The sequence below is a fragment of the Fulmarus glacialis genome, unplaced genomic scaffold (genome assembly GCF_000690835.1).
Source record: "Fulmarus glacialis isolate BGI_N327 unplaced genomic scaffold, ASM69083v1 scaffold7389, whole genome shotgun sequence".
Lineage (NCBI taxonomy): Eukaryota > Metazoa > Chordata > Aves > Procellariiformes > Procellariidae > Fulmarus > Fulmarus glacialis.
The window spans coordinates 22,984-42,598 of NW_009235210.1; the positions used below are offsets into that span (position 1 = coordinate 22,984).

General features: G+C 40.0%; 1 protein-coding gene across 1 annotated transcript in view; it reads right to left on the reverse strand.

Moving 5' to 3' along the window:
- Window positions 1–295: 295 nt before the first annotated feature.
- The window catches only part of CEP85L (centrosomal protein 85kDa-like), a 36,080-nt gene continuing 16,760 nt past the window's right edge, over window positions 296–19,615 (reverse strand). Inside the window, exons 3-11 of the mRNA XM_009585933.1 lie at window positions 17,113–17,230; window positions 15,068–15,244; window positions 11,411–11,563; window positions 10,980–11,134; window positions 9,245–9,362; window positions 8,875–8,925; window positions 3,123–3,230; window positions 2,513–2,726; window positions 296–510 (exon numbers count right to left, since the gene is read on the reverse strand). Coding sequence (XP_009584228.1) covers window positions 347–510; window positions 2,513–2,726; window positions 3,123–3,230; window positions 8,875–8,925; window positions 9,245–9,362; window positions 10,980–11,134; window positions 11,411–11,563; window positions 15,068–15,244; window positions 17,113–17,230 — 1,258 coding nt within the window. The 3' untranslated portion in view covers window positions 296–346. The remainder of the gene's footprint in view (window positions 511–2,512; window positions 2,727–3,122; window positions 3,231–8,874; window positions 8,926–9,244; window positions 9,363–10,979; window positions 11,135–11,410; window positions 11,564–15,067; window positions 15,245–17,112; window positions 17,231–19,615) is intronic.

Consider the following 19,615-nt stretch of genomic DNA (forward strand, 5'->3'; position numbering starts at 1 on the left):
CAGAGAGTAGTAGTAGCACGGCTGTTTTGATGCTCTGATTCCAGAAACTAGGTGAAGTAATAAAATTAGCCCTAATGAAGGAAACAGAGTATCCAACTGAATCATTCTTCACAGCTTGTTCCTACATTCAGTAGTTTGGAGAAAAGATTTCTTGTAGTTTGTACCACTCCGTTCAAATGATGACTCTCCTCTCCCCACCAGACTCCCGAGATTAAATATTCACAATCCTCAGAGAGATGCACATGCGGTGCTATTTGCAGTCTTCCAATATGGCTCCTTAATAGAAATGCAAAGACCTGTGACACAGCAGCATTTAATAAGTCATTTGCTACTAGATGAAATGTTGTCATTGAGTAATGCAATTGTCCCCCATGTCCTGAGCGTAACGGTCCGATATAATAGTCCTTAATTCATCAATATCCTTTCGTAACTGACAAACGTCCAAGAGCTTCTTCGAAAGAGTTTCTGTGCTGTGGTAATTTTCATTCTCTTCAGCTGAACAGCTCAGCGCTACAAAAAACAACACCCAAGGTTAAAGCTCTACCAACTGTGCTCTGTGAATACTTTGACTAGTCAGTCCCCCTTGAAATAAGGGGTAGGTCACTTTAATTTAATTACATCAAGACAAATCATGCTTTAGTATGATGAAAAGCCAACAAAATGTGGTACCGTGTGAACTTAAAGTCAATTCAGAGCCCATCAGTGCTTCTCTGAAAGAGAACATGCTTTGCTGTTTGCACCAAGATCTAGACTTACTAAAGTCTGATGGATCTCAACAGCAGTGAAAAAAACAGGTAGAACAGCCATTTCCTAGAGATTTTGGAGGTTTCTATAGCCACTCAGAAAAGAGGGATAGAAAGGCTTGGGAAATGAGGCCATATAAGACGACGAGATAGTACTACAGATGTACTGCACTATTCACCCTGTTGGCTGATGATGGCCTCATGGACTTTGAGACTGGCATACACTGCACTTTCCAGTACTTCAGGGGGTTACAGTGCAGATGAGTCTGTGTGGCATGTAGTAGCTCTTGCTGCACAGGACACTGTACTTTTACCTTTCTACCTTGCTGATGGTCAAACCAGTCTACCTGATTAATTCTAATTAACACTCAGAAAACAACAGAATATGATACATTCAGGTCAAAAAAATGTAATTTTTTATTAAGCTTGTTAAAAGACAAGACCTAACACAAACTGACTATGCTGAAGCTTTGTCTGACTGGCCTTAGGGTGTGCTTCTCATTTCCTGGTAAAGTTTAACAGCTTAGTAAGTGCTGAAGACTAGATGTGCCATTAACAGTACTGGAGATGGAGCTGCCCAGCACTAGGCTTATCTAATACATGCAGACACCCTCACCCCCCACCCCCAAAACCATACATACACATGTTCAAACAGTAGATGTATTTTCCTACCACTTAACCCCAAGGGCTTTAAAACAAAAACACGTGATGTAGCCACACCAGGCATGCTTATGCCTCACCTCTCTCACAATGAGTTTATAGGGCAGAACACGTTTGACAGAAAAGCATCCATTGACCCTCAGGGTGACTGCAGTGTGTCTTAGGAGGGACAGACACCTGGCTACACACCTTTCTTTTCTAGTGGGATGAATATATCCATGATTGGGTCCATATGAAGAGCCAGCTACCTTCTCTCCTGACTTGGCAAGGACCTGTGTAGTCATATGCATTTAGCAGCCCATGTGCACTAAAAGCTCAGCTTTTCCAGAGAGCTCCAGGAGTACACTTCATGTACAACTGCTCCAGTTGCATAGCAAGGGGGACACCGGCCTGTCCAGCTGGCAAGTTCGAGCATCACTTAGCTAAACTGTTACTCCTCTGTGTCATAGAATCATAGAATCATAGAATCATTAAGGTTGGAAAAGACCTCTAAGATCATCAAGTCCAACCGTTAACCCAACTCCACCATGCCCACTAAACCATGTCCCTAAGCGCCTCACCTACACGTCTTTTAAATACTTCCAGGGATGGTGACTCAACCACTTCCCTGGGCAGCCTGTTCCAAGGCCTGACCACTCTTTCAGTAAAGAAGTTTTTCCTAATGTCCAACCTAAACCTCCCTTGGCGCAACTTGAGGCCATTTCCTCTCGTCCTATCACTAGTTACTTGGGAGAAGAGACCAACACCCACCTCGCTACAACCTCCTTTCAGGTAGTTGTAGAGCGCGATGAGGTCTCCCCTCAGCCTCCTCTTCTCCAGGCTAAACAGCCCCAGTTCCCTCAGCCGCTCCTCATAAGACTTGTGCTCCAGACCCTTCACCAGCTTCCTTGCCCTTCTCTGGACACGCTCCAGCACCTCAGTGTCCTTCTTGTAGTGAGGGGCCCAAAACTGAACACAGTATTTGAGGTGCGGCCTCACCAGGGCCGAGTACAGGGGCACGATCACCTCCCTACTCCTGCTGGCCACACTATTTCTGATACAGGCCAAGATGCCATTGGCATCAATAGTGTCAAAACACTATTAAGCACTGGAACGACAACATCACTTACATCTGATTCCCAGCAGTAAGGAAAGGTTAGGCTCCTTGCCCTGAGCTCTCTGGGTAAGAATACTGCACAGTGCTTTCAAGTCAAACAAGCAATGGGACATTTCCTTGAACAACTGGTCTGCTATAGGCATCTTCTCAGATACTGGCTGCCTGGACTGCTCCACCTGCCGCATCTGCTCCTTCAGGGAGGCATTCTCTTCCATCAGTCTTTGGTTCTTTGTGAAAAGGAAACAGGAAAAAGGGGAAAGTTAATCTGCAGCATGCACTGTAGCAGAAAGTTTCCTGTTTCAAACCACAAACAATATAATTAAAAAGAATTAATTTCCATACATGTAATCAGTATTTCTGTACCCCTCTAAAGAATGGCAGATAAACAGCTTTTACATGTCTGTCTATTTCATGTTACCACTGCTTAGCAGCCTTCACCCTTGAAGTTCTCACTTTCTGAGGTAGGGATGGTATTGTCACATTATTATATGTCTGCGTGGCAGCCAGCACAGTTAAGTACGTGATTAAGCTCATAAAGCCCTACCATGAGATCTTATAATCATTCTACAAGGTTCTTCCCAGCTGGTGTGGTCAGGGGTTGGGTTTTTGGAGTTTTTACTTACTTCAGAGAGAGTTTTATTTAACTGCTCTATATTCCTTTCTTTTTCTTCAAGCTCATTTGTCGTCTTCTGAACTACCAGCTTTTCTTGCAAAAGCTTCTCTTGCATAGACTAAATTGAACGAAAACACAGGTAATGATTTAAAATTTTTGTACTTTATATTAGCACTGACAAAAAATGCATCCTCAGTAAATTTCTAAGTTTCAGTTATTTACTGCTTTTGTATTAATTCTTCATTTTTTATTTTCTACTATGTTCACCTGGTGATATTCAACTGGACGCCAACAGCTCTCTGTATACTAACACAGCTATTCTAAATATCTCAATACCCTTTAAATAAGCAGTATCTGTTTAGAAACAAAAAGACTGTATGTATGCAAAAAGTTACTCCAACATGGAATGCACGAAATCTAAAATAACCATGCAATATTTTTTATTCTAACCAAATAATTTAACTTGAAATAAGCAGAAGATTAATGACAGCTAAGCTTCATTTGTGCAATTCCAAGTTGTAATTGAAGATTTTTTTTTGGCCTCTATTTTCCACGAAGACTATATGATAGGGCTTCCTACAACCTTTCGCAACACAGAATTCCCCTCACCTTCCATAAAGCCTTTGACAGTTGATGCAGAGCAGCAAGCTCTTTAAAACCATTCACATAAAAGATAAATCAGAACAGTCTATACAACTGTACTGTGCTGAAAAAACAACTGCAGGCAAAAAAAGTAACTTACTTGTAGTTTATAGTGTCATTTCTAACAGACACAATAATTACTATTTTCAGTAATGAAAACAGCAGTAAGTTTCTAGGATGCTGTTGTACTTAAGTATTGGAGCTTTCCATGGCTGACTTCCAGATCAGTCACAAGCAGCAACAAACGAACAACTGCTGCAACATGGAATCAGCTGCTGTCAATTCCCCAGTTTTCACCAACAGAGTTGAAACTGAGAAATCATAAGATATTTCCAAATTGGATTTTTTTGGGTGAATTCAGCATGACCACAGGGGTCTTTTTTGTTAAAAGCACTCATATTTATTCCACTGGTTGGCTTTTAGATCTGTAGATATGTCTTTCAAGGTCATCTGGCAAAATTCAGAAAGAGGAATACTCAAAACATCTTAACTGAATAATAATAACAATTAATTGTGATTGTATAAACTCCTGATGCTTTAAAACAGAGAGATCTTTTCAGCTTTCATGAAGAAAAAAAATCCTCTTTTGTCGTTAATGGTATTACTCACAAATCCCATGCTGTGCTGGCACAGTGCATATAAAGTGTCCTCCCCATCCCTAACTCAGCACATTAATATGTAAAACCTGTTGCCCAATTTCAATTATAAGATGCAAATCTGATCCCATCATGCTCAAAATACAGCTGGAGCACTGGTGACAACGGTGCATGCCTTGGCACAGTTTTGATTGTAACCTTCCACAGAGTGGAACCAGAGACCATGATGGGGGGAGGAGAAGTTGCATTTCACAAACTGATGGCTCTCAATTTATGGAATGACAATGTCCCAGAAAAGTGTTTTTTCTTGAATCTCTGTAGGAACAATCCTAATGATTCTTCTTCCAAAGCAGAGAACTCTCTTGCAAGGAATAAAATAAAATGCTATAGAAAGATCAATGTAACTCTTTAGTGAGTAAAAGATATGTTTAAATCGCTGCACTATGACTCTGCAACCTTATTCAAAGACAGCAAAAACCCCAAGCTTCCCACTTGACAGAACCACAGCAAATTGTGTCAAGCTATGTTGGTTTTGGGGTCTTAGGAAAACAATTTCGTTTCAGAAAAGCAGCCAAATTTACTCTTGTGTGAGTTGCTCCTAAGATGTATGAAGAATGGAACTTTCAGGTTACCAGTACTGGGGATTGTAGCACATAGGAGACTATGTCTATATACAGGCCTGCTCTTTACCATATATGTGGCCTACTGAGTGGACGAGAAGCCATTTAATTGACTTGCCAACTATAAGAATTATTAGTGCTGATGAGAAGGCAGGGAGCAATGAGAGGCAAGGCAGGGCTGACACTGAGTGGAGTTTTTAATGGCCTGGCCACTCACGGGAGGTGTGCAGCCTTGACAAGATTTCCCAATGCCTTTAGCTCAACGCTGCACAAGCAGTGAGAAAAGCCAGTACTTTGTCATTCCCTTTGCAAAACTGGAAAACAATGGTGCTAGAATTTACACACTTAATATAGACTTAAAAAAACTCCACACTTTATTTTCATGTAAGTAGTTAAGAATCAGCAGACAGAACCCAGAAATGACTACTTGTTTTTAAAACTGTTTTCACACACTTCACTTGCTTCCCAGTTCACCCACACCATGCCCCTCAAAAGGAAGTGCTGAAGTAACGTGCATCCTAAAGATAAGCTGTGCGAGAAAGCACAGCTTCAGACTCCAGTGGGAGGAAGGGGAGGAAGAAAGAGGGCTCTGCTGCACGTCAAAGGAAACACCCTGGGCCGCGACAGGGCAGGAAATAGCTCTGCTTCAGGCATTTCCTTTGTCGTGCTTGCAGATGAGCAGAACCCTCAGCGGTGTTGAACCATCTTCTTTAGTTTTCTTTAAAATACTGTCTACTGAGAAAAATGGCCATATTGGGTCAGACTGAAGGTCCCTCTAGCTCTGCCTGTCTGCAGCCAGACAGAAGATGCTTAGGGAGGGGAACAGGGTAATGGAGTAATAGCAGGTGCCCAAAACATCCTGCCAGCTTCCAAGTATCTTCAAATTTTAATGGTCTTTGATGCACTTCTCTTCCATGAGCAAATTCAGGGACACCCAGAGCCCCTGTTACCATAAATGCAATAGTACTACTGCTTAACACGTTTCATGTTCGTTTCAATGCCAGACATTAAAAGTTTGACTGTGCAGCCTTCCTGAGGGTGGGTAGGTGGTGGTGAAGACAGGTTCAGAAATACTACCTTCCTCAGTGTATTTTCAGAACTACATCTGCCACTAAACTTACATGACTATGCAAACTACTCCAAAAACAACATCTAGAATACTCCAAATAATGTGCATATGTTCAGCTCATGAGTTGCACCGTTTAATGGGAACTACTAGAAGTGGAAATCAGTGTTTACTTTTAAAACATACACCTAACATATATCATTCTCTGCTACCCTAATCTTAAAGCTCACAAAAAGCACATGTGCTTACCAGCTTGGCTGAGCCCACAGTGCTATGATTTCCCAGTTGCTCATAGTGTACTTCACCCTTACTTTTTTCATATGCTTTCCAAAGTTACAATTTGGTGGCTTTACTCCCAGTCTGGCACAGTTTGGGTTTATCGTGACTGACAGGATTGACAAATGTACTTTGGGTAACAGAGGCATCGTACAATCTGACTCATTTCTACTGTCTTTTTTGTACCAAAAAATGTTACTTTTGTGATATCTAAATTAATCATGTAAATACGGATTTTTTAAATGCCACTCTCTTCTATAATTTTTCTCTTTCTGCAGATGTATTATGTATGCTGCATGACATCTTGTCAAGACCAACCAGAATTTTAATCCCTCACAGTCAGGAGAACAAATCAACCACAAATCAAGCAAAACCATACAAGGAAGATCAAAATCATTCCACCACGATTATGAGCAAATAGAAAGTAGTACTGCTTCATACACTGCTGCCTGAAACACAATTTCTTTGTTTTCAGCTTGCAAGTTAAAAACAATGAACTGAAATACATTCTCAAGCCTAAGTTTACAATGTGGCAGAAGACAGGGAATAAAATGAGATCTTCTGAGCTGAAGATAAAAAGTATTTCTATGCTCATAAGGGATTTCAGTTTCTAATGAACTAGTTTTCAATGCTTCCCTGGGAACAAATGTGGAAGGCCAGGGAGATCAAGGATACAAAGAAGCTGCTGTAGTCTACAAGTAATTTGAGGGCTAACATCGTTTTCATATCTTATTTCCTGTCCTTATATAAAATACCTCAAAAGAGGAGAAGTAGGAGAGAGTCCTGGAGAACAGAACACTACTCTGTTCACAGACTGTCACAACTACTCAGCATTTCCCCAGACTCAGCTCCCTAAAGTAATTTCAGACTAAGCACAAAACACAGCCATCTGTATAAATGTGCACAAAAATCACTAGTCTCAAGATAAAGGTGATGAAGAGAAAAAGATCAGAAAGTTTAGGAAATATGAAAAGATTTAGGTTGGTGATGATACATTTAGGAGAGTTGTGCATATTTCTTGTAAGCATAACATATACACATAGTATATATGTAAATAATCTTAACTAAACTATGAAGAGGGACAGAGAACCTCAGAAAGGTTATGTAGTTCGATTTGAACTTTTTTTTAAATTATGAAATATCCAAAACTACATTTGCCTGTGTCACAGTTTTGCATGTAACAGGCTGCTCCATGAAAACATCTCAATTTGATAAATTTTGTCTTCTTCAAACCTAGAGAAGCTTAAATGACTGATTTTGCTTTTCAGTTAACAGACATATGTTATGTTGCAACTTAAATTCCCCTACTGCTTCTCTACAGATGTATTTAATACACTGTAATTTAATCAAGCAAAAATATGGTTGTCGACAGGAATCAAGCCTGCTATTTACCTGCATGTAGAGAAAGGAAGCCGTTTAATGGTGGAAGACAACTTCAACAGCTACAAATAAGCAAACTGGCTCCAGTGTGCAAAGTAGAAACAAGAAAGCACATTCTCTTAGCAAGTTATGCAAGCAGTTTTGTGTCTCTTCATTAGTTGGATTCTAGCTCCACAGAGTGCTCCTTTCCACTTTGGAAGGAGCAGGCATTCAGCTGATTATTTACTACCATTTTGTTGTTCTTCCAAACCTAATGCACACAGAGCCAAAGCAGAAGCACCTTCTCAAGGGACAACCCTGTAACTTCAGTCTTTCTGGAGGGCAAGGAAGCAAATAATGTGGAGACAAATGCCAATCTAGAAGAATGCAGAAACTAGAATTTATTGAATTTGGCTTCAGTATTTGCTGAAAACAGATGTTTGTTTGTTTGTTTTTTTAAATGCTCAGCTTTTTCTAGAGCAAGTCATACCTTCTTCCTTATAACCTGTATAATGTTTCCTTTTCTCCACAACAAACACTGGTCACTAAGTGCCTTTCAAGTACCAGGAGCCTGATGTGTTAATCCGATCCACAGAGCTGCGACTGACTGCCAGCTGACAATCTCTGCTGTCTTGAAAAGCCCTTGGCTCCAAGCTAGGTGCCCAAGATCCGCCAAGAGAGTTAATATATCTGAGTGACATGTCAGAAAGCAGTTGAACAGGGACCTGCTTAAACGATGTGAAATGTAAAGTGGTATGGTTTAGAAAGGCACCTGTCTCTACTAAGGATCTCAGCAGTGAAGCTCCTAATCAATATCACTTTTGGTACTTTGGATGATCATCTGAACCCTGAAGTTGGATGGGAGGCTTCACTGTTACTTACAGAGGCAGTCCTCACACTTGAAAGAGGCAGTTCTGATAAGACATCCACTACACTAGCAGAATAAAGATGCTACATAGCAACAGTTTTTCACTTTATGATGAGTATCGGCAAAGTGCTAAACCATTCAAACATCAATAACGAATACATTATGAGCCTGCAAGAGAACACAGGTCAACTATAGGCCATAAGATTAAGTTCTTGGCATTTCTACCTTTGCCTCCTATTTGGGAAGATAAAAAGACAAAATTCCAACTTTAGTAATGTTATCTTTATGAACTAAAAATGGACAGAGTACACAACAGAATATACACTCTTCCTTACCTGCATGTCTAAAATCAGTCCAGCTATCTGATTTTGTTGATTCTCTATGACCTAGAATATAAAATTGAGTAATTTAAAAGGCTTGAATCTCTTCAGATCCTTTTTTAAGAATCAGCTTACAGATGTGTAGCCATAGATTTTAAATGGAATCTTTGAAAATGTAAATGACAAGACAGAGTTTAACTCTGCTAGAACAGGCAATTCATGCAAAATAAATGTACTGTACAGAAACACACAGGTATTGAAAAGAAATCTGAATTAGCAACAAATGTGTAACTCTTCAGTGAGATATTTATTTCTAAAGTAAAAAAATAAAGAAATGCAGAATTCAAGGTTAAAGATGCCACCAACAGATCATTTGCAGACTAACCTTACTGGCTTTCTCATTCTTTTCTTTCAGACATTCATTCTCACTCTGAAGCTGTTTTGTGTCCAACATGGGAAGGCGAATACCATCTTCCAGGCATTTTTCTACTTTCTGTTGTAAACTGCCATTCAACATGAAAGAAAAATTAAGTGTGCTGACAGAAACCAGAAGGGCTGTGCATTCTAGTGAAAAATTAGAAAGTTGCACCATCTTCCAATCAGAACTGTAAAACCGTATCTAGCAGAATCCAGCTTTATGAATGAGCAAACCAAGAGTGGATGAATGATGCAAAAATCCTAAACTACTGAAGCTACCGTGGCACTGACAAGAACAGATTCATGCAGGAATGGTTTTATGGGCCAGATTCTGTGCTGCATCTCCCAAAAGGTACAGCTCCAGAAGTACAGCATAGGGAAGAGAGGGCAGAGAGGAGCAAAGGAAAGCTTTATGGTGTTCACAGCTGCTCTGTGCTACTGTGGGAGACAAAGCCAGCACCAGAGGAGCCTTCTAACCTCTCAAAGTTACAGGAGCTTTAAAATCAGACTCTCTCACAGGCGCACGTACAACTCAAAGCAGAGTCCAGAATCAGAGGTTGCACCGAGTACTGGTGGCCTATCCTTCATGTCCTCTGTGACTTGTAAGAGGGAGCATAAAGCCACTCCTGCCAGCTGGGCCCGCACAAGGGCATGACCTTCAGACCCTCTGTTGCTCAACTCAAGCTCCTAGGTGTAGCTAGAGCCTTTGCCTGCTCACTTTCTCTCAGAAAGGAAATACATTTTATTAGTGTTAATCTTGCTGTCTAATTTAGAAACCAGAGGCCACCTCAACTATTTGTAGGCTTTCAGAAAAGACAAAATGATCCCCCTCTAGATTCTGAGGGCACGAAGAAAAAAAAGGCCTTTCATTGGTAAGATGGAAACAATGTGTCAACAATTTGGCTGGCAAGGTGTCCCAACCAGCTTGCCTTTCATCATGGAAACACTTTCAGACTCCTGTGGCATGCACCTTTACCCAATGGAGGGACAGTGAACTGTAGTAACATCCACATAAATTATTAAAAGTTACTCCCCCCTGCTTACCCCGCCCCCAACTTTTTTTAAAAATAAATGTTTAAGTAGCTCCCCTGATCTAAAATGTACCATAGTAACAATATCTCCATGTCTCATCTGGAATCTTCTCGTGGATATCCGTCCCGTTTGTTTTTTCATAGTTATGCAAGTTCAACAACAGCAGATTAGCTACAGCTAAATCCCCCTGTAAATAACCCCACCCTCAGTGAAAATATAAGAAACGGCTACAGTTTATTGAAATCTTTGACCCTTCCCTGATATACCCTTCAGCCAATATCCAGGGAGCTTTTCCACAGCTCGTGACAGGGTTAGTTATCAAATAGGAGTGCTGACAGCTTCTATACAATGCCCCTTTGCTGCACGTTTATTCTATCCTCTATCTGGCAGCAGGCTATGATGGCATTGCAGCGCTGTCCCACATCTTTAAAGGAGGATAGTGAAAAGTGTCCTAGGCAGACTCTTCTCTGTAGTATTACTTGCAACTTGACACAAATAAAAATCTTGTAGGATTTTCTATTGCATTACACTGTCATTCTGCACAGTAATATGTTTATGCCATGAAAAATCATTAGCATTGTAATAGATTAAGACTGCAAATAACATTAGGTTTTGACACCAGGTGGCAAAGTACACCCGTTTCAGGGCACAGCCTAAGCAGCTGTTCTTACCTCTGTACTGTTGTGACCAGCTCTTTTTCTTTTTTCTTCTGACACACCAGTTGCAATTCTCTCTCTCTGCACTGCGATCGGGCCTCTCCGAGCTTCTTTTCTAACTCAGTCATAGTTTCTTGAAGTTGCTTGTTCTTCTCTTCTAGAATTTGCAGCTAACAGAGGTTACATTAGTCAGACACGACGCCACATTAGCAGGCGGCCTTGCGGCAGGCCACAGCCTTGCAGTTACCTTCTGTATAATCTTAGGCCCATTTCACTTATCTGAGTATGAGAAGCCCTAATAGCTAGTGCTTTCTAAAACATTGAAATACTTCTCTTTCTAAACAGATAGGGAAAAAATACATGTTGAAACAGTAAAAGATTTGACAACAGATATTCGGGAGCTCACTTGTATTTTTAAAATGTAAAACAAACTCCCTTTACCTTACCTGTTTAGTCTGCCCTTCTATATCATCCAGCGTTGGTAGGTCAGCCAGATATTTTTCTAAGGTTTCAATTCGTCTTTGTTTTTCTTTGTTTTGCTCAGACTCTTTCTGGCATTTCTTTTTCAGGCTATTAATATATCGGTCTCTAGTTTTAAGCTAAAAGAAAGTAAGAGTACATGTTTTATGATTACAGTGAAAAATAAACCTGCTTTGGAAGCAGAGGATCATCACTTTTGAAGAATTGTACTCTCTGCTGCATGAAAAGGTTGGTTACTGCAGAAAACAAAACCAAAGAATGATTAACCCCAGCAGCTCCAAGTCATAGACCCACACGTGACCTCAAACCACAGTTGCTTCACCTCTGCCCAGAACCCTCCATGTGCCTTGCAAACTGAAAACACGAATAGTTCAACAGTTAAAATATTCTTAATTTTTTCACCAATTGAGGTGTTCATATGCAACAAATGATCAGGAAATATTTTAGTCCGTCCTCTTCCTCTAGCCTAGGAAAACAACTTAAAACACAGGGACCAAGAACTTAACCCAACAAGAACTGGAGCCAAAAACCTGACTTTGATGCAGTCTGACAATTACATAGAACAGAATAGTGGCTTTTTTAAACACCTTCTCTACAGGCATCTTAACTGTCCATCAGCCTGCAAAAGGCTTTTTTATGTTGTGTTATCTTTGCTTGCATTCCTGGTACTTACTTTGCTTTACTACCTAGGTCAAAAAAGTGGGAAGGCAGGCAGGAAAAAAGACTATTTTCTAGTCATAGTTCAATTTAATAAAAAACAGTATCTCTATTGCTTGAACTAAGATGTAGTAATTCACAGATAACAAACACTTGTCACTAGAGTAAATGCCAAACGTACTTTTATTTCGGTGCTACAGACAACCATCTCACTGAGAAATAAGTGTGTGACACTGCCAATGTCAGAGCTCAGTAACAGAGCCTACTGAAAATCTTAAGTCAATAATATCTGGACAGCCTTCTATATGGGCCACAAAACTGAGGATTGCCAAAAGGCCAGAAATCTCTATATCTTTTATTTTATCAAGACCTCAAAACTGAACAAAGCTTTCAGGCTGCTTTAAAATCTTTCTGATTAGACAAAGCCCAAGTAAACCCCTCATTCATTAAGGCAAAGGTGCAACTCAGCCATGATCTTTTGCCACAGTATCTGCTTCAGAACCGCATACTCCCCCCACACCCCAAGCCTTAAGGGAGTGATATAAATACACACATGTAAGCCCATGTTGCACAGTAAGAATTGCCAGGAGTCTGACTGTTGGCTAAGTGAATCCCTTCCCTCTGTTTCTCACATACCACTAAGGATGACAAGTTGACCAGTCAGAATACTCTAGTACTTCCGTGACAAAGATTACATGGTTTCCAAATCTTCTTGTCCTGCATATATACCATGGGGAATTTCCTCTCCTGCAACCTCTCTCCTTCTAATAGCTACTGTGTTTGCCTTGGGATTTCTCCCGCCCTCTCTAAATCCCCAGCATCACCCCGAGGACTCTTTCCACCTTCTGTCACCTGAGATAAAAAAATGTTTTGGGTTTGTTTCCCCCCCCGCCCCCCGCCTTCTTCATTCACTCTTGTTATAGAGAACTGGCATGAGGAATCAGCTCCTTTTGCAGACCATGTACTTGGCTCCTAGAGCTTCCCTAGATGTTCCCTCGCTCCTGCCCAGGAGCTGCAGTGAGGAGCTGACTGCCCTCTGTCCTTTCCAGGCTGCTTGTGGCTCTGCAGACTCCATCACGCTCCCCTTCAGTCACTTCTTTTCCAGTGTGAAGATTTAATCATTCCTCCTGTGATTTTCTGATGGATATCTGCTTTATTGCCCTTCTCTGAACCTTTTCCAGTTCCAATACATCCTGTTTTTGTAATGAGGGAGACTTTCCTAGACTTCTCGCCACTCACAAAAGATGATCAAGGAAATGGGAGTGTTCCTTATGTTTTCTTTCCTCCCACCTACACCGAACGGTCACAGCTTGTCCCTTATTGTTGAAAACATACCATCTGTACACTGTATTTAAGTGTTGTATGTTAAAAACTCCAATGTCGGAAAAGATAGTATTATTTGCAAAAGTGGGGCAGACAGAGAAGTAGAAATGTATGCCAGCAACCTTAACCTAAACTTCTATGTGTTCTTTTAGCATACACTTACAAGCAAAGCTCACCTGAATGTTAACAGCAATTTCCCCACTCCTTGGCCAAATCTGGCTTTGGGCTGAAAAAACTTACCCTCTGTGAAGAGGCAGGCATTCGCTCTGAAATAACTCTACCACAGCTATTGGCAACAATCCCTCTGATCACTACAGAAATCGTATTTTTGCCCCCCAACATCAGTCACTGACCTGGAACACCAAGCCTTTGGGCTCTGGGCTGATGTCCCTATGAGCACAGCAGAGGAACTCCAGAGACGGCTGTCCGCAGGCTCAGCACCCAGCCTACTGCTTGGGTTCCCAGCCTGCCACATCCCTCCTCCTCCCTCCGCAGACTTCCCTCAAACAGAAGGGCACTAATTTTATTGCAGAAACATACGCTAACCCTCCCGGCCCTTTCTCTCCTTGAGAGCCTTTTGTTCAGTGCACAGAATGGATGGATGTTAAGGGATGAATCAGTACTGTGCAGTGAATCAGGCTCCTAGCTACAGACCATCCCGCTGACACAAGCACTGCTGCACAAGTCTTCACCACTGCCACCACCCACAGCAGCAGTTCCTACACAATGAGGAACACAAGCAGTAAAAGCTGAGACAGGAGGAAGCATCAGCATCCAACCTCTTGCCCTTCCTGAATGTTACTCTTAGTGAAAAACATACTGCAGGGTTCATAGGAAATGGTAAGGCAGAATTTGAGATGAATTATGCTTTCTTCTTTGTCTTCCCACCTGCCACTTCACTGTATCACGCTGCTCCTACCCCTTGAACCTGCATTAATATAAATCTAAGCCCAGTAGTAAGGCCCAGTGATCAAGGAAGAGAAGATAACAGTGACAATGTATCCCTGAAACATTAATTAGGAACCACTTGGTCAATGGCACAAAAGGCTGTCAGGACATTCAAAACTACCTCTGGGTATTGCTTCAGCCTCCAAAGAAACGCCTTGTCAAGACAGTTCCAAGAACACAGCCATCTAAGCCCCTTCCTTGTCTCAGACTAAAGTCTACTCTGCACATCCTAGCAAAGCTACAAGAGAATCACTCCTGCTGAGAAGGCACATACAGGCTGATAAGTGCATCTCAAAGCACGAGGCCCGCATTTACAAGCCATGCTAAAAATAGGGATTTCATTTTTACACTCTATGTTTTTAAATCATACTTTATTTACTGTAATAAACACTTCAAGCTACATGAATTCTTAGAGCTGAGCAGCTTTTCTTCAAAGCAAGTTTAACTGATACCTGGTTAAAACCATCATCATGATTGCCATTTCATCTAGTATCGCTTTTCAGGATGCATTCACTACAAGTTCAGATTTATCCATTGCCAACACTTACAATCACTATCAATCTTTCTATAACAGATAGTTTAGCTACCTTTCAAAAACAGCTCAGCAACCCATATACTAAGTTGCTTTCTAGCAAACAAAACCTACACTGCTATAACAGTGTCAAAAGGAAATCTGGAACATGAAAGACACTTACTTTCTCCTCCATCTTCTTTTTCTCCTCACTAGATTTGTTTGAAATTTGTTTTACAAATTCACTGAGTTGTAATTCCTTATTCTCAGCTGCCGCAATCTTTCGCTCAAGCTCCTCAAGGTGGGATGTTGATCTTTCTGAAACGTGAGGTTGCAGTGGTGTGCTCTCATACTGCGGTTGCTTACAAAAAGAAAGAAAGTAATCATACAAATGAATGCACACATACCATCATATACTTGAGTAGCAAAGCAGAAAACAGTCCTGCATTTTTTTCCACTGTCAGGAAGGGTGGGGTTTGATTTTTCAAACATTAAAATATGTGTTTCAGGAATCTGGAGGAAAAAAAATGAAGATGATGCCACCTTTACATTCACAACACATGCAAATGAACACTGTGGGGCCACTTTCCCCCTCAGATTTATGGAGGAGGTTTCTTTCTTCCAAAAGAAACCCCTCAAAATCCAAACAAAAAGTGTTTTGAAAACAAATCACTGCCACTGCATTATCATACCACTCCCTAGGAAGAAAAACACTCTGTAAAATGGCTATGAATATATTAAAGTAAGAGATGTTCCAATCTCAAGATCCTTCTAAAGCAGAACATTAGTACTAGTCAAACCTTAGAGCTATCACACCTGAGGTGCAGAATGGTGCAGAGAAAAGTCTGAGACTACAGCTACAATCAGAAGGCAGACCTCCTACTTTCTGTCCTGTACACCAAAACCCTCCTCCCTTTATGTTTCATGCAGTTCAGTATTACTCTTCTACCTCCACTGCCCACAGACCGACAAGCACAAAATGGAAATCAGCTGCATGTGGGATGAAAAAGGAGATGCATCCCATTAGGCTTTCAGTTTCAAGATTCTTTTAATAACATAAATTGGTATATTTAAAGAAATTATACAGACAGTATTTTTAACTAGTAACATTCCTTCAGCAATGCATTAAAAGAGATTAAAGCCTCCATTAAAGGAGATTTGCATTTGTAAGTTAATCTTATAGAAGGCACACAATCAAGCAGAAATCCTAATACATTATAAACTGGTTTAACTCTTTAAATTATGAAAGATGAATGCATATGCTTTTTTGACGTGTATTATGGTATACTAAGATATGTACACTAAAATTTCAGTTTCTGCAGGTGGGGTGGGTTTTTTTGGTTTTTTTTTGTTTGTTCGTTTGTGGTTTTGGGGTTTTTTTTGTTTGGTTTTTTTGTTTGTTTGTTTGTTTTTCTTTTTTAATCTTAATCTAGACAGAATTTTGAAGTATTTTATAAAAGAACTTTATAAAAGCCACATTCCTAGATGTCTGAAAAAAGTTTCTGAATACCTAACTTCACACCGAGGCTCCACTTGAATTTCTCTCCTGTCTCACACAAACCAGATTCTCACCCGATGCATATCTGTGTTATCCCAAGGACATAATTATTGTCATGCTGAAGTACGCTAGCCAAGATCCTGGTGCAGTGTTTGTGACAGAAAAAGATAAGGTAATAAAAGGGAGACAGAAAAGCTATTTTTCTGCATATCTGCCTTTAACATTCTCTTTCTGCATTGCCTTTTAGATATGCAGAGGTTGGAGATGGGATTTGTGTGCAACAGGGTTAGCAGCCACAGTTCTCAAACTGACCTGCATTTCATGGTTAGCCTATGCTACCTCATCCTTACACTTTCTGATATTTGTGCTAGTTAGATAAAAATTAGGACAGGTAATGCCCAAAATACCATCGCACGTTCCCTTTCAGATTAAGTGTTCCCTAGGAGTACTAATCCATACCCTTTTCAGGTGTCTTGTGCAAAGGTATTCCACCAGTCTGCCTTCTCACATCTCTTCCATCTATTCTATCGATAAAATCTAACCCACTCCTTTGGGTGGTGTCTCCTTCTCCTCTTCAGAAAACCTTCCATCAATTGTTTTCAGATACTCTCTTATCAAACTACTTCATCTCCTAATATCTCATTTTGGCCTGCAGTAAACTGTGAACGTGCTTTCAGGTGTCAGTTACTGGACAATGGAAAGCTTTGCTGAAAGAAAAATATCCATCCTACCTGCAAATTAGTCATGTAAGGTTCTTCGCAGTTCACAAGATGGCTCAGTCTTGCGTGTTGAGCTCGTAATTCATTCTCCCTTATCTTCTGATGTAAATTGTTAATTTGCTGCTTTTGCCTGTAATACACAGATTTTATTTGAAAAGAAAAGGAATGGAAGAGAGATTAAAAAAACATAGATCTTAAGACTTATACTGAAGAATACTGTAACAATGCTATTTGACTATCCTGAATCTACATTAGCTGTGGGCTTTTTCCCACGACAGCCAGACTGCAACTAGTCTAGTTTATTTACTACTAGAACTGGAATCTTATCAGGATATGAGCTATTAAACTACAGTCGCCATGTAACTTTCACTTAAGCATACCCCAAGGGGTCTGCGCTCAATTGGCAATAATAAGCAAATTTTGTAGAAATACGATTTGAAAACTATCAACTTTGTAGAGGTTGAAGGCGGTTTCTGTTGTCATTTGCTCCTAGGGCCAGAAGTATAAGCAGGAAAAAGTAAACAGAAAAGAGAACAAAAATGAACAAAACCTTTATTTTACTTCTGCTTGGCCCTTCTCTCTTTGTCAGAGCTGACTTTTGACACAGGTTAAAAAGATTTCTAAATCAAGGGGAGCAGAAAGAACTTAAGAAGAAAAAAATCATAATATAGTCAGCATGGCTTTCCTGCAAGGTCTTTCTTTTTGCTTTACTTAAGACTTTCTCAGTCAACTGCTTTACATAGGATGTTCCCTACCTCTAGGGTAAAATACCGCACTGCATACTAAAACAGAATTAACCTCTTACACCAATTGCTTGGCCAGTGCACAGCAGAAACAGTATCACTATTACATCACTATTTAATTATATCACAAATTATATCACTGTTTAAATGATATAACTGCATGACTGCAATTTGAACTAGCACGACTGCAGGGCAAATACAAGCCAGGTCTCAGCCCAAGCCCACGTTACAGCCCTGTGAGATGTGCTGTACTCTCTATGGAGCGATGGGCACTTCAATAACTGACTCCAGAATGGAGCTGTCAGCACCCATCAGAAACATACATAGCTACCTTCTCAACAAACTTAAAACTAATTTTGTGCACTCCTTTAATTTCTCTTTTTCCTTTTTATTTTATACTAGGACACATTTGCATGCAAGCATGAAATTGTTTCTCAAAGCTTCACATCTAAGCATGCAACATGATTGGCTTTTCTGGAAATAATGACACTGAACCGAGATGACTAAACCAAATCTTAAGAGGAGATAAACAGAAAATACAGGTTAACTTCAAGGGAGAAGACCTGCCTGTGCACACAGTGGAAAAGCAAATCCTCTAGAAGTACAGAAAAAGATCAAAGTCGGTTTGCTTTTTTTAATTTTGGGAACAGTTGTGTTTAGGAAGAACACTCGGAAATGTTATCATGAGCATACAAAGTATGTATTATACAATCTATAAACTAACACAAAAGTTGTATTAGTTGAAAAGATGCCAATTGCAAATTTTAAGTGGAAAAATAAGATGCAAAAACCCAATTAAAGGGAATATTTTAGTCATGTACATTCTCCTAGCTAGTCATCAGCCAACTGTATCCCAATTATCTGGTTTACACGAGGAATTCAGTATTTCAAAAATAGTGAATATATTAGAAGTTAAACTTCTAAGCTATGCATGTTGCAGAAGACATGATGCATGCCTACAGAACATCTTTTTTTATGTTTCCCTACTTTCGTATCTATAAAGACTAGCAATGAATGGAAAACCAGTATAAACAAGTTGCAATTTGGTAGTACCTTAGAACAATTCACTCAATGCAATTCATAAAAACAGAGCAACTGAGTGTATTTACGTGACCGCATAGCAAGTCTTAAAACATTCTGTATCACCACAGGTGATTTTGAGGCTCCCCTTTTCTATTCCATTATTTAGATAGAACAAGCTTGAACAAATATAAAAGGAGTATGTAACACTGGAAGACTTTGTATAGTTCTGCTTGGCATCTGTACGATGCCACTACAAACAAAAAGCTTCAAACTTATTTTGGAAGAAGCAGATTTGAAGATTACGTAAAAGAATATGCTCTTAACTTGTAACAGACCTTGTATGAGCCCAAGGGCTTCTATAATCATATGAGAAAATATAAAGCCTTGATGACTTCTGTGCATGCTTGGTCACAAATACCAAAATCATTTAGTATGAGTTGTCTTAACCTACGAACAGAATTCATTTTTCATTTTTTATCACCTTATTACTTACTAGACAGACCTATTAAAATATCTTTGCCCCACGTGTTTTAAAATTATTTATCCATTTGTCATTTATCCCTTGAAGGCACTAAGTGATTTTCTGTTTGTGACTGATTGTATCTTAGCAGTGCCTTCCTTCACAGGCAGGATTTCATAGCCTGAACTAAACACTACATACAGCCTGGAGTAAATGTTTTAAAATATTTTTGGACTTCCAATGTAGTTTGAACTACATTACCATATTTCCTTTCATAATCCTTTCCCTA